The following is a 16,214-nucleotide window of genomic DNA, read 5'->3' on the forward strand; positions in this document are numbered from 1 at the left end:
TTCACTAGCTAGATTAGTTGGCCAGCAAGCTCCAGGATCTACCTGTAACCCTCCGCAGCACTGGGGTTCTAGGTGTGCATCAGCATGCCTCGCTCTTAGGTGTTGGGGATCCTAATTCAGGAATGGAACTCAGGTCCTCTGCAAGAGCACTAAGTGCTGTTAACTGCTGAGTCATCTGCTCAGTCTGTAAAATGGTTTTGCGTGGCAAAATAAGACACATGAGAAAATCCAATATTTATTGAGTACATATTTAGTAACAGCAATACAGTTTTTCAAGAAAAACCTGAGCTGAACCCCTCCAAAACAGAATAAGGCATCTTCCAATATTGGTAAGCTAGCCCCCAATCTATAATTTTATACTCCTTTTTAAGAATTTTCAAGATATAAAAGTAAGATATTTCAAGATATTCACATTATTATAAAACCAAAATAGTTTAAGGTAAAAGCGGTTTCGAGACAGTAATCTCTACGCAGCACGGTTCATCCCAGTGCCTTCCTGTAGTTTCAGACAACTCTACACAGCACACTAATAGACTCATGCAAAACACCTGGCGGAAGCCAACACCAGTTCTGTAATTCCAGCTCACAGACTGATCCAGCACTATAAACATCTCCGATGCAGCTCTCAAGCGTCAATGGTAATTATTAAATATGACGGCATATTCTGCTCAATTCTGAACAGAGAGCAGTTCTACAGCAATGCCACAAGCTACGGATTATTTTGTAACATCTCAGTATTCCCTGAAGAGATTTTATATAAAAATTGAAAATAGCTATATAGTTTTTTTAAAAAAAGTCCATTTGTAGCAGTTCAAATAGAACTCCCCTACTGAACTATCGCAGTAAAAACCCTCTGGGTTTTTAAACGGCATGCGGGCATCACAGTCTCTTCATAACTTTTAGCACACACACGGCGAGCTGCGCGTGTGAATATGCTCCCGTAGCTCAACGGCACACATAATCTACACAAGACGAAGGCTCCAATCAGTCATCAAGTTTGGTAGTAAAATATCTGGTATTCACAGTATTATTCAGAGAAATTCCCTACAAAGTTCCCAATTGTTTGAAACATCAATTTATAGAAAAATCTAAGGAAATCCCAATAGATCCCTTGCAATTATTAGTTGGGATGAGGTGACAAGTTTTCAAAAGTAAACCTGTCACTGATATGTAATCAACTGTAGATTGCTTGTAGTATGCTATGAAACGATTTCTCAAAGGTCCTTAATTGCTATAGTATTAAAAAAGCACACTTTTTTTAAGCTTTTGTTTGTGGGTTTTTTTGGGGTTTTTTTATTTTTTTGCTTTTTGAGACAAAATCTCAAGAAAGGCCACACTGGCCTTGAATGTACCTCACTGTCCCAAGTGTCGGGTGCTATCATGCCCAGTTTTAATCCTTATAGCAGCTCGTAGACAACTGTCTTAAATTTATATATCTTAGTTTTTAAAATCTAGCTTTACTGTCAGCCAGGCGTTAGAAGACAATAAGGGCTGCTTTGGCAACACAGGAAGAGACGACTCCTGCGGTGCTGGTCATCTCTGTCCACCTTCATTAATATCAAAATGTAGTAAGGCAATCACTAGTTAAGACACCTGAAATCACACCTAATTAATGGATAGCTGGCCCCATACTTGACATTATTGCACTCTATTTTTCTTCTCTATTTATTCAAAGAAACCAAAAACATTTTTTGGAAAAAGACAGCTCAACCATTTTTCTAAAACGTCTCAGAAGCTCTGTCTGTACCTGTATTATTTATTACAATGTACACAACTGAAAAGGAAAATGAGTATCTTGAATTGTTTTAGATTATTTTGTGTGTGTGTAGCCTGTGTGTATGTATATGCTCCACATGTGTGTGTGGTGTCCACAGAGGTCAGGAGAGGGTGTTGGATGCCCTGGAGTTGGAGTTGCAGACAGCTGCGGACCATGTGGATGCTGGGAACACGTGCTCGTAACCGTTGGCCAACTCTGTCCTGACAATGAATATTGTTCAAGGTTTTGCTGCTACCATATTCTGTCCGCCTGAATCCACTCACAACAGTGCAACCGAGAGCATCCCCAGTGAGAAGTGAACAGACTGACCACTGGTCCAGCCCCTCAAGGCAGGGCAGTGATTCCCCTACTGACCTACTATTAGCAGTGCTAGGGAAAACCGCCACACCACGTACAAACACAATGAAGCAGTTCCCTTCACAGCCTTCCTTCCCTGGGAGATGCTGAAGGACACCAAAACAGAAGGCATGTGTGTTTCCACAGGTCCTGGCTCACAAAGGGGGCCCTGGGAGAGAACAAAGAATGCTGGGAACTGCTACTAAAGGACCAGTGAATAAAGTGACCAAGAAATGTGTCTGGTATTAACAAATCAAACCAGGCTGGCTCTGCCGTCCCCACCCAGAGACTCTAGGCAAGCACCGACCTAGGCAGGGGACCCCATGTTTCCTGTTTCCTCCACTTCCACTTCTCCATTCCCACTGTTGCTCCATCTTTCCGCTCACTCAGCCTTCCGCCATTCTTCTACCCTTCTTTCTTTTCCTTTTTCTTCACTATTCATTTGCATCATCCTTCTCATTTCTACTTTCTCTTCCTTAAAACACGATCCTTCCACATACCATCAGCAAGTCTACACTGGAGGATAACTCAAAAGGCATTCAGCCTCAGGAGTCGGCCTTTGGTAGGTCAGCCTCCGCCAACACTGGTGTGGCTACAGAGCTACCGAATTTCCTGCCATCACCCTCCCAAGCCTCCCTTCTCAGGCACTGTGTACAACAGCATGCCCCTCAAGCCCAAGAAGGGAATGCAGGCCAGTTCCCAACCTGTTCTTGTCACTACACTGGTATTTGACAGGAGCAAGTAAGAGCCAGGAGCAAACAGTGTCAAAGACAAACAGCATAGCTCAAGAGCTCTCTTCTTCATAAGCAAAAACTGCATTTTCTTACAATATATTTTCTAGAGGTTTTCCAAATTCTTTTTTTTTATTAAAAATTTCCACCTCCTCCCATTTCCCTCCTCCTCCCCCCACCCCACCCCCCTCTCCAGTCCAAAGAGCAGTTAGGGTTCCCTGCCCTGTGGGAAGTCCAAGGCACTCGCCCCTCCATCCAGGTCTAGGAAGGTGAGCTTCCAAATAGATTAGGCTCCCACAAAGCCAGTACATGCAGTAGAATCAAAACCCATTGTCCTTGGCTTCTCAGTCAGCCCTCATTGTCAGCCAAGTTCAGAGAGTCCGGTTTTTATACAAGTGAAGTTTGACTGCATTTTAGGGTCCTCAACCAATCACACTGAAGCCCATGGGGTTGAGATTGCCAGCTACTGAAAAAAATAAAATCTTAAGGAACTTATTCATATAAATTCCTATCTTGCCAATAACTCCAACTGCTTCCTCTATCCAAAAATGACACTTATAACTTAGCAATTTTACCAATAACTGTGACCCCCAACTTCAACCTTAAAGATGGAGACTAATTTGCAGTAGTTCCTAACTACCTGGGATCAGACTCTTCCGAGGACTCGTTAAAAACACAATCATCATCTCATGTGCACATCTGAGACAAGCAGGGAAATCGTTTAAGGACTGACTATGAGATGAAACCAAAGGCCAGCTGCCACTTTTGCTAGCTATAACGTAGTTACTGTAGTTACTTGTAATTACTGAAACATTCACTGCAGGGACAAAAAATGATGCCTGAGACTTTAGTGTAAGAAAAAGGAATATATGAAGTAAACATGGTAAGATACTGATCGGTAACAGATTTGAAGAGTGAGCGCCACTGTGCGAGACTCTCAACCCCTTGTCATTTATTATTTTCTGTAGCGCTGGCCCCTGAGCACACTAAGCAAGCACTCTCACTAATGAGCTGTAATAGCCCTACTCCACCTTCATATAATTTTTAATTTCTTCATTTAAAAAATTTTATCTCTTGATCTTCATTTAAAATTAATCTCCTCAAATTAACAAATAATTGAGACTCCTAGTTACAGTATATGTAGGCCATTTGTGTTTAGCAAGCACCCTCAGATTATAGCCAAACTTCAGAGGACAGGTTCTCATTTCTCTAAGAAGCTAAACGTTAACACAGCTCACAGGTTCTTACTTTACCATGGTATTCCGCCAAGGACTCGAGGCTGCTGCCCTCTGAGACCATCTGTTCTAGAAGACTGAGCTGGCTCACAATCCCTCTTCTGGGCACAAAGCCACAAATACCTTTAACTGTGTTGTAAACCTTCTCTCAGTATGTCTCTGGCTGACCTGCAGAAGGTGGAAAAGCTGTAATGATCACTGCTTTTGAATATTCCACTGTAAAGGATACAGGATTTTCATAAATGGTATGTTTCCTTCATAATTTCCCGTTCTCCATGTAAGTATTAAAACCCAAGAGAAAAAGACAATAATCCAGGAGCCCTGGGTAAGATGAGTTATGTACCCCAGCATGATACATGCTACCCACTCAGAATCCACAGTTACATAAGGGGTCAAGACAAGAAGGACAAGGGTAATGGTCCCCATTTAAAAAGGCAACTGTCTTCAATGGTATTCAAAACAGGAAATAGGTACATTACCCATATCAAAACGATTTTTTTCTACAGTTAGATATAAAAATCCTCTTCCTCAGAACTGTCTTCCACAGTTGTCTAATCTAAAGTAAGGCTCTGCATTTGCCTCTTGGAAAGGATCCTAGATGCACTTGAGGTAGAAGAAAAGTCTAAATGGACCACTTTAATCTCACAGGCTTGTAGACTTGGTCCGCTGCATTTCCCGCTAGTGCTATAATTAAGGTTCCCACTTTATTATCAGGATAATACATATTTGCTTCCAGAATGCCCAGTAAAGCTGTTAATTTTTCACTTAAAGTGATTTCAAAAATGTCCCCAAATATCTTAGAGCTTAGATTTGGCAAGATAGTTTAAAACATATAAAATAAAACTTTTTTCAACATGCACACGCGTGTGCACACGCATGTGCGCATGCACACACACACACACACATACACACACACACCTCCCCAAGTTTTCACTATTTCTCCCTCCTCATACAGCTAATTTCTAAATGTGCAGCTTACATAAAAACCTACAGATTATTTCAAACATGATTGTCACAAGACATTGTAGAAGAGAGATGAAATGTATGCGGGTACATAGATTGTCGATGGTTACATTGGTTACATCACATTTCTTAAGAAACAGAACTCTTCTGCCCCTGTAAACTTTGTCTCACACTTTAAAGTGAGGTTAGTGCTGACATAAAGTTACTGCCATACTCACAGCTTGAATGTCTCCACTGTGTTCGAGGTACATCTTCTCCACCCACCCCCCACCACTGTTTTTAATTACTTGATTCAAGAGCCAACACAGCTCAATGGGCCACTCTGTTCAATGTTTTCCTTAACACTGGAATGACACCAAGTAATGTTACAAAATATCAGAGACCAAAACTGTCTTCTTACTGGAGCCCAAGAGTTTAACTTATTCTTCGTGGTATTGAATATACTGCTCTTCTAACTTTTTCAGAAGACGGTTCTTCTGGAGACAGAAATGCCTTCCAAATCCTCCTCCCATGATCCTTCACTTCTCCTGCTGCTTTACGGCTTCACCCATGTCGCTCAGCAGGCACGAAGAGTCACCTTTCCCTTGGTGGCGTGTCATAACGGCTTCTGATGCTTTTCGTCAGCTGCTTGATAAATATTTTGTATGTTTTCCCACAGTACGTGTGAACTGTCTTCTGTAATTCCAGTTCTAGAGGTTTTAATAAGGAACGGACGGCATCACTTTCAAAAGAACACTAGAAAAGAAATACAACAGGCAACAAAACAAATAAAAGATTATTTTTTTTCAAGTTAAATTCTTCAATCAGTTAAGTATTAACTATTAACAACTTCTATTATTTTCACATGAAGTGAAAATACACGCTCAATCAATATTTTCAGTGAATTAAACAAAACTATTAGAAAAAGAAAGAGTCTGTGATGGTGAATCTCTGAAGACAGGGGCGATGTCTTCCTGAACGCTTCAGAAAAGGGCAATGGAAAGGCATCCCAAGCCAAGGGATGAACACATTCAGGAGCAGAAAAGATGCAGAGAAACTGGTAGAAAATGGCTAAGCTTTGTTAAAGGCATCTGGAGAGACTACTAAAAGCTAGGTTCATTTAAAGAATGGGGCAGGCTTTCCATGCATGCCGTTCCCATTCCTGAAAGGCACTCAGTGACAGTGCCGACGGTGGCCGAGAGCCTAGACATGAACACGACGGCCAGAGAGCAGCAAGAGTGAAACTGTTCGCCTCCAAAGGAGTTCAGCACTTACTATAGTTTGGCCATGTCTCCAGAAGATCCACATATTGGATTGGACCTTAGATCATGGTGATACTGGGAGGTGGTGGTATATTTAGGAGGTGTCTAGTGGTAGGAAGGTAAATCACTGGGGACATCCCTTAGAGGGGACACAAGGCTGTAAGCACTCTAATTCCTTTCTTGCTTCCTCTGCTCAGCTCCCACCATGATGCAACATTTTACCACAGGTAATGGGATCAGATGACTATGAACCGAAGTTTCTGAAACAATGAGTAAAATCCAGTCTCCCTACACAGACACTGACAAACCTCAGGCATGTCTTTCTATAACGGAATGTTTGTTAACACACTGCACACAAGGACCCGAGGATAAACACACCTGAGAACTGCTAAATATCACCTATGTTCCCAGGGGCTCTTAATGCACAAGACTGTCTATGAACTAAATCAGGAAACATCAGCTACATGCTGATAGTCCTAATAATTTTAAAGTATATTTTTGACCAGCTTCCATCTATAATGTACAACATATAGATCTTCAAGTGACACAGTGAAACACATTGCAGAACTAAGTGGAAATAATATGCATTGCTATTATTTCTAATAATAGAAATAACTAAACATGATCTGGTGTTTTCAACTATTTTCTACTTAAAAGATGGATGAGTCTTGAAAACAGAACATTTTACATGAAAGTCTGAAGTTAGTAAAAACCAAAATCATAAATTTAACTTAAAATCTGAGAAAAATAAACCAAGATTATTCCTGGGGGGTAATTTCACCTAGGGAAAGAAACCAAAGCTACAAATCAAGCTGGTACTGCACTGGAAGCTGCTTCCCTGCTGACTCAGCTCCAGCAGCACTGGCAGGTGCTATGGAGACTGATGAAGAGATGATGCGCCCACTGGGCAATAGTGACATGACTACTATGGGGTAATCAACTGCTTTCTGAGAGGATCTAAGGTTCACGCCACAGGAAAGTACTAACATCTAGTTGTTTTGGTGGAAGTATCACCCCAGTCCCTGGCATCCACATATCCAAATGGTGTGGGACAATGTTTTTACCCTGTAAAGATTTGTTTCTTGTACTTGTTTAATAAAATGCTGATTGGCCAGTAGCCAGGCAGGAAGTATAGGTGGGGTGACCAGGTGGGAAGCAGAGGCAGGGCAATGAGAAGGGGAGAATTCTGGGAAGAGGAAAGATGCAGTCTGCAGTCGTCATTCAGACACAGAGGAAGCAAGATATGACTGCCTCGCCGAAAAGGTACCAAGCCATGTGGCTGACACAGACAAGAATTATGGGCTAAAATAAGTTATAAGAGTTAATAAGAAGCCTGAGCTAATAGGCCAACAAGTTTATGATTAATGTAGACCTCTGTGTGTTTCTTTGGGACTGAATGGCTGCAGGACCGGGTGGGACAAAAATCTCTGTCATCATCCAAAGAGTTTGGAATGTTTGGGTGGAAGTTTCATCCCAAGTCTACAGCGAATGCCTACAGAGCATCAGAGTGTTCCCGCTTTGATTGGCTTTCCATTTTAAACACTATTTCTCTTGTTGGACAGCCACTGTTTAACAGACGGGCACCACTGGAAGGGCGGACTGCAGCAGGTACAGTCTGCACCCACAGTTCAGAGACAGCTCGGTCCTCAGTCATGCTGTTTCCAGCAGCCCCTGGTCAGGCTCCTCTCTGAAACTTATATAAATACCCTTATGATTTTATAAAGCTACAACCTTGCTGATAAGAAAAGATAAAATGCAAAGCAAGAGCATCTGTATAATGGCTAATAAAAAATATCCTTAGTCTTACTAAAAAACATTGCAGTTTTTAGGAGTCAAGAGGATATTGTATACAATTCATGTTCAGCAATGTGCAGAGAGAAAGAGAACCTGTAACAAACCACAAAGCCAAGTTTTGGGAGCTGATGACCTCACAACACAGGAAAAGAAAATCCTTCACATTGTATGTGCGATCTTCATAACGCTGTAAATTTAAGTGACAACTTCAGGAGAGCAAACCTTACATTTCTCAGTGCTTCATACATAGCTCTGAATGCTGGCTGCTTGTCGTCATGGTAAACACCTCTGTTTCCATGAAGAATGAAGACTCCTTCCTCTTCTGCTTCTCGGCAGTTGCTTCCATATATACAGTGATCTGGTCGATAATTCCATTGACACGGAAAAACAAATAGGCTTTCTACAATAAAGAAAAGCCCAATGATAGGAAAGCGATAAAGCACAAAATAATTTACAGAATTAACACTTGCAAACGTTTTTGCTTAAAAACTATTCTTGATATTTAGATTTCCAAATAATACTCAAGTCTAATTCTGCCTCAAATGAAAAGACTGACAACCATTAATAAGTGGAAAAAAATCAAACAAATTTGTTTCCTGTGGTAGCAAGGATTGAAATGAGGGTACTGTACGTGCTAAGCAAGCACTCTCCCAGGGAGCTAGCCCCAGCCCACTGTTTCTTGATTTCTGATTTTTAATCTGTGATTGTACAAATGCAAAGAATTAAAAGGAATTTAGATAATTACCTGGATTATGAAAAAACATGATATTTAACAGATCTTGATCACCCCACGTGATGTTTAGTTTGTACTTTTTAAGCAATGGCATAAGTATGTCGCCCCACTGCAGCCGTGCGGTTGTCATATCATTCTGTTGATAAAGCATTGAAGAGTCTCAGCATTGATGGTTAAGTGGTAGCATGGCAGCTCCCATTCTTCCCTTAGCAACCATTACAAAGCCACAAAGAGAAAGGAAAACTCCTCTGCTATAAAACTATGTGTCATTTATTATCCTAAATGTGAGGAGGGCTGCCAGTATGAGACGGGAAGGCAGCACAGAAGGTAGAAACAGCAAGGATAGAACTGAGACAGACAAAAGACAGCAAGGAAAGGAAAGGAGGATGACAGCTCAACCACATCTTTATCTTAAGGGAAGGACTATGAAAAGTGGTTTTTGTTTTGTTTTTTGGAACAAGGTTTTGCCATGTAGCCCAGGGCTATCCTCAAACTCATCATCTTCCTGCCTCTGCCTCTGGAAAGCTAAGGTACAAACTGCACCAGCACACCTACCTTGGAAAGTTCGTAGCTTGGTAAGGCAAGGATGCTGAGAACACACATCACTGGTGCCCTGTCTGGGGTAAGTAGACATTTGTTCATGCCTCCCCAGGGCATGAACTGAGACATTCTCTGAGAGTCATGTAACATAGTCTCTTCAAATAGTGGGGGAACTACTGTACCACAGTACACAAAATTCATTAAGTTTTCTTTCTTTGCTCTTTATTTCCCACCCACTTCAATCTAATTTTTGTTTATTGCTTTTTTTGAACACACAACCTTATGTGATCCAGGTTGACCTCAAACTCATGGCCTCAAACCTCTTGCTTCTCTCTGCCTCCTAAATGCTGGGGAAGCACAGTTTTTTAGTGTTAAAACTTTATTTGTATTATTTTATTGATTAATTTTCAATAATTTCTTTAAACTTTTAATTATAAAAGAAACAGCAGTCCTGGTGCCAAAAAAAGGTACAGCCAGACACTGTACTGGGCCTGTACTGAGCACTTCTTACCACGTTCCTTCAGGTTCAACCCCAATTGTAACACAACACATAGATACTAAACCTGAGTCCATTTTAAGGACACAGTCTTCACTTCATCACAGGCTGTACGTGTGTGTGTGTGTGTGTGTGTGTGTGTGTGTGTGTGTGTACATGTGCATGAATACACATACATTTGTGCACATACATAATATATGAATGTGTGTATAATTTATGTATAACTAATACATAAATATACAATTAAAGAAGATATTCACAACAGGAAACAGAAATGACAATAAACTATATGAAAAGATTTTCAAGGAGCTGGGGAGATGGCTCAGCATCTAAGAGCACTTGCTGCTCAAGAATGAGAACCTTAGTTCAGATCCTCAGTATCAATGTAAAAAAGCTATGCTCACAGCACTGGGTGGGGCAGGAAATGGGAAGATCATTTAGGTTTGTTGGCCACCACCCAAGCCCAGGACCAATGAGAGCCTGACTCAAGAGAACAGGTGGAGAGTGACAGGGCAGGATGCCTGCTGTCTGAGGACTGTCCTGTAAGCTTAAGGGTCTTAAGCTTCAGAACAGCTGTGGTCACATGCACAATCAGCCTTGTCAACTGTCATATCCATCATAAAAACACATGAGGACAGTATGAACCCTTTAGCTGAGACTTCCTCTGCTCACCTCTGAGCCATTTATGTGTAATTCTGCACCCAACCTTGAGGTCTTAGGAGGTCTTAGTGTATACAGGAGGTGGTAGGTTAACTAAAGGGGATCCCACAGGTGTAATCCACTCTCTGGTAAAAACAAACAAGCTCGACAACCATGCTCCATAAGCAAGCCAAATAAAGTCTGGTTCCCCACGTTTGATCTAGTGACATCATTGTACTATAGTTTGTCATCAGAGTCATTTTAAGGAAGAGGTGGACATTTATCTCCCCAGGAAAAGTTCCGGAAACAACAAAAGATAAACCTTGCACTCATTAGGTAGAAATAAACAGATCAAAACACTTCCACAATGCAACATATTCCATATGGCATGGAATAGAATACATACAAGAAAAGTATTTTCTGTTTCTCTAATAAATAAGAGATGTTAAGTAACATGCTCATCATTTTCTAAGAAAAAGGAAAGATCTGTGTGTGATGGTGCAAACCTGTAACCTCAGTACTTGAAATCTGAGACCACACCTTAAACCACATAAGGTCATAAAGAGACCCTGTCTCAAAAAAGAAAAAGGCTGGAGAGACAGCTCAGCCATTAAAGGCAAGGCTCACAACCAAAAAGAAAGAGAACTGGGAAGATGGTTTAATGGGTAACTTGCCACACAAGTATAAAGACAGATTGTACATCCCCAGGAGGCAGACAAAAGCAGGCAGGTGTGGCAGCTACCTGTAATCCCAGTACTTGGGAGGCACAGAGGATCGCTGGTGTAAGGAAGCCTAGGCATAATTGGTGAGCTCCCAGAAAGACATCAACTTTAGGTTGCTGCATGCATGTATGTATGTATATACATGCAAACATGCAACATATGTGTGTGTGTATTTAACAAACATGCATATACATGCAAAAAAACAAAGATTCAACATTGCAAATATGATCAGGACACAAAATCTAAGTATATATTAATAGTTTAACCAATAGGGCATCACTGCTTACCAAGCAGGGAGAGATATAAAGAACAAAAATGAATTTTTATTGTTTTAATTTTTTAAGTGTTACGATGTAGCAGATTGGAACTGCACAGTCATAATGCTAAGAACAAGTGTCAGCCATACAAACAGACAATTTACATATGGTTTCTACTATAAACAAGTACTCTTTTGGTTGTATGGGACAATCTGGGAAGTGACTGCAAGTCAAATGGTAAAGATTGATTGATGATCTGTGCCCAGAGTTATTGAACAGGGAGAACCAAGGCAATATTTGCTACAGATTAGAGATAGAAAAACTATGTAGAAAAATATCCACATTTTAAAACTATTTTAATATATTCAAAATTTTTATTACTTATATATATGGGTGTTTTGTTTGCATGTTTGCCCATGTACCATGTGCGTGCCTGGTGTCTATGGTGGCCAGAAGAGGGCACTGGATCCCCTAGGACTGGAGTGACAGACAGTTGTGAGCTGCTATGTGGGTGCTGGGAACTGAACCCAGGTCCTCTAGAGGAGTAGACAGTGCTCTCAACCATGGAGCCATCTCTCCAGCACCTTAATATTTTTTATTATGTGTGTCTGTGTGTGTGCGTTCAGGTGCCTGCATAGCCCAGAGGTGTGAGACCCCCCTCCCTGGAGTTAAAGCTGATTGTGGGATGCCTGAAGTGGGTGCTGGGAATTGAACTTGGGTCCTCTGGAAAAGCAGTATGTGCTCTTCACTGCTGAGCCATCTCATCAGTCTCGGGATTTTTTTTTAAAGGGTCTTGCTATATAGTTGAGGTTAGCCTTGAACTCTAGATCCTCTCTCATGTCCACTTCTTGAGTACTGGGGCCACAGTCGGGCAACCACAATGTGCTTGGGTTGAGAAGATACTCAATTTTGGTTTGTGGCTGAAGAGGAGATCAAATTAGATGGAAGTATGTTGTTAATATTATTAAAATTTGCTTGCTATGAAAAAAGAAAGAAAAATATGCACGAGGAAATACATTTTAAAAATAAGTAAATTCTATAGGACCATCTGAACAAGTTCATGTACAATACTAAAGAACAATGGGATTGTGTCCCTAAGCGTAAAGAAGCTGTGTGAACACTCGGACTGTGAATGCAGTCAATTCCACCCACATAGTTACATATGCTCAATCCACTCAGCTCTTCCTCTGGAAAACCACTAGTGCACAAAACAAAACATTTCATCAGGCTGGAGGGATGGTTCAGCAGGTAAGAGCACTTGCTGCTTTTGAAGAAGACTGGAGTTCAAGTCCCAGAAGTTTACAACTACCTGTAACTAACTCTAGCCCAAGGGGATCTAGAAGACTTCTGGTTTATATAAACATTGTGCACACATAGTCAGGAACAAACAGAAATAAAGACATAAATAAATCTTTTTAAAAGGAAAAAAGATATAAAAGTTTAGAAATTATTTAAATCTCTATATCCTCACCTCTAGCTGGCTTAAGACATGCCAAAAGAAAAGGGGAAAGGGAGAGACAGGATCTACTCGTGGTTAAGAGTGAACATTAAGGAAATAACAGATAAGTTGAGAGCAGTCATGAACTTGAGATATATTGCCCAATTAAAAATCAAAGTGTTAAATTATTTCCACAGTTTTTTTTTTAAAAAAAAATACTAAACTCATAATTCTACAAGGCTCAAATGCAGCTGGTGAGAAGTCCCATAATTCTTAGCAGATAATCTTACAGCACCATCTTCTGGCATGATATTACCATGCACAGTTTGGCACATGGAACAACAATCATCTGTTATGTTGGCTCCACAAAAAAAAAGAAAGAAAGAAAAAAGCTTTATGCTCCACAAATAGTAAATATTCGAAGCATAAGTGCAAACTAAACAAAATATTAATTATTAAGCAAGAGCAGATGCCAACTGTGATGGTTATTCTTCGTGTCAATTTAACTACGCCTGGAATTAACTAAAACCCAAGCACCTGTGAGGAATTTTTCTTAATTAAGTCATTTGTAGTGGGAAGACCCACCTTTTAACTGGATCTTCTGAGATAGGAAGATCCACCTTTTATCTGGGTCACACTTTCTGCTAGCAGCCTATATAAAGGACATGGAAGTAGGAAGCTCTTTGCCCTCTGCTTGCTTGCCCTCACTCTCGATGGCAAGTCCATTCCTTCACTAGCATTAGAGTCTACTTCTTCAGCATTCCAAGGCACAATGAAGACCAGCTGACATATCTAGCCTTCTGTTGGTAGACAGCCATTGTTGGACTAGCAGGACCACATCCTGTAAGCCATTCCAATAAATCCCATATGTATATGTATGTGCATACACACACACATATTGAAAATACATGTTTTTCCCCCCATTCTATCAGTTCTGTTCCTCTAGAAACCTCTAACTAATACATCAACAGAACACTGACTGCATTCATTGAGTTCTGGGAGACAAACTGAATTTTAAAAAATCAAGATCTTTGTAAAGACCCAGAAAATGGAAAGCTAAAAAGAACAGTTTATGTGATGGATAGAGAATAACGTGATACACACTACAGATTCTAAGATGGAAAGACTGGCATACAGTGGTGACACCAACAAGCAGCACACTGCCCATACTTAAGAAAAAACTGGCACAGACATGGGGGTATACAACTTTAACCCCAACATTTTGGAGGCAGAGGGAAGTGGGAAGATGCCTGGTCTACATAGCAAGTTGCAGAAAAGCCAGGAGTACAGAGAGACCGTGGCTCAAAACAAAACAACAAAAGAAAAAATTCTACATAACATAGAGATTTAAACAGATGTGTAGAAGGGAAAAATAATGCAAATTTTGATCTGCCAGAAGCCACAGAAAAATATTTGAAAAATACAATTGCAAAATATATATGACTCCTAAAACCCCTTAAATTAATTTAATTAATTTAATCCTACCTAGATATAACAGAATAGGCATTGGAGAGAAGTCTGTGTTTTCTCAGAAGTTCTTCTTTTTAATTGGTTTCACCTAATATTTAAAAATTTGCTTAATTTTTAAGTTATGTGTATGTGCCCAAGTAATGTATGTGTTCATTGTTGATACAGTTACCTGTGAAGGAAAAGGGAGGGCACAGGATCCCCTGGAGTTAACCATTCAGATGACAAAGACCCTGAGAGAGAGTCAAAACTCACTCCAGGTCACTGAACTACTAACTACTATGGTACCAAAGTTAAGAGTCAGACGGACAGGCTGCAGAATCTATGTTGATAACCAAAACTCTGCCTGAACGTCACTTCAGATTCAAGTTCTCTATGCCTACCACTATAAAATGATGGCAGCTTCCTGCAAAGTCTAGAAGTACTAGTTGGTACACTATTTTACTTCATCATGAGAAATACCATCTGATGTGACCCACTTGAATTTGCCACTAAATAACATTATGAACATATTTTTATCCAATTATCCTAAACAGTTTTGTATCTGTTCATCTCATACGTGTGTGTGTGTGTGTACACACAATTATATCGTGTCTGTGTGTGTGTATATATATATATATATATATGTGTGTATATATATATATATATGTATATATATATATATATATATATATATATATTCGGGGTTGAGATAGTGCCTTAACTATGTAGTTCTGGCTGGCAAAGAGATCTGCCTATCTCTGCCTCCTGAGTGCTAGAATTAAAGGTGTGTATCACCACATCTGGAGATACACAACACACACATGCACGCACACACAATATACTTATTTTTATTTTATGTGTTTTGCTTACACTCACCCATGGGATTGCCTGGTGCCCTTAGAGACCAGAAAAGGCATCAGATGCCCTGGAATTAGAGTTACGGTTGTGAATTTGGGTCTCTGTGAGAACAGCAGATAGACTTAACAACTGAGCCATCTATGTATGAGCCCTAAATCTATGTATTTTTTTAAAACATCTGCTTCATTTTTACTTATGTGTATGTGTATTTGTATGTGCCTGCAGACGCAGGAGAGGGCCTCCGAACCCTGGAGCTAGAGTTACAGGCAGGCAATAGCGAGCTGCCTATGTAGATGCTAAAACCTCATCACTGTCCATGTAGGAGTCCTACTCACTGAGTGTCTCTCCAGCCCCTACTTTAGTTTTGGACTTAGGGAAAACAAAAGTTCCAGGAGAAAGGGAAGCTGCAATCAACCACGCTGCTGCGCATCGAGTTACCTTGAAGTACTTCCTCCTCATTCGCGTCATGTTCATCAGCATCACTCCGGAGTTCACCCCGGTCTTCCCGTAGTACGGGTGCCGAGCAAAGCGATTGTACCATCCTATTCGAGGTTCCTCATGCTCGGGGGCCATCGCAGCGATTTGTGTGGAATTAAATTTCTTTAGTAATGACCAAATATCATCAACAGGTCGTAAAAATAGGATATCAGTGTCAACATAGAGTAGTGAATCAACTTCTTTCAGGATTAACTATAAGGAAAGGTATTTGAACAATTAGTTATAAATATATCTTTTTAATAAAAGCATAGTAATAGAAATTACACCTAAAAATAAGTCAGTTTACTATGTTTTAAGATAATTTTTTCTGAAATGCCATTTCTAATTAGTACATTGCTAGTTTTTCACCAATTTTTAGAAAAGCTAGAAAAAACAAAACAAACACTAATTAAAAAAAACTCACTTACAGTGAGAAAAAAATACATGAATGGTTAGGAAAAAACTGTTTTTCAAGATATAAAATACATTAACTTCAGATGGTTCCATACACTGAGCCTCAAGAGCAGG

The 16,214-nt window shown here is 40.2% G+C and overlaps 1 protein-coding gene across 2 annotated transcripts in view; it reads right to left on the reverse strand.

Annotated features, from left to right (window-relative positions):
- Window positions 1-222: 222 nt before the first annotated feature.
- Gxylt1 (glucoside xylosyltransferase 1) overlaps window positions 223-16,214 on the reverse strand; it is a 38,386-nt gene continuing 22,394 nt past the window's right edge. For both annotated transcript variants that reach the window (XM_085678788.2, XM_085678789.2), the window contains 4 exons: window positions 15,648-15,899; window positions 8,823-8,946; window positions 8,305-8,477; window positions 223-5,777 (listed from right to left, as the gene is read on the reverse strand). In XM_085678788.2, the coding sequence (XP_085534914.2) occupies window positions 5,616-5,777; window positions 8,305-8,477; window positions 8,823-8,946; window positions 15,648-15,899 (711 nt within the window). In that variant the 3' untranslated portion in view covers window positions 223-5,615. The remainder of the gene's footprint in view (window positions 5,778-8,304; window positions 8,478-8,822; window positions 8,947-15,647; window positions 15,900-16,214) is intronic.

This window comes from Myodes glareolus, chromosome 19, assembly GCF_982192425.1.
Source record: "Myodes glareolus chromosome 19, mMyoGla1.1, whole genome shotgun sequence".
NCBI classification, from domain to species: domain Eukaryota; kingdom Metazoa; phylum Chordata; class Mammalia; order Rodentia; family Cricetidae; genus Myodes; species Myodes glareolus.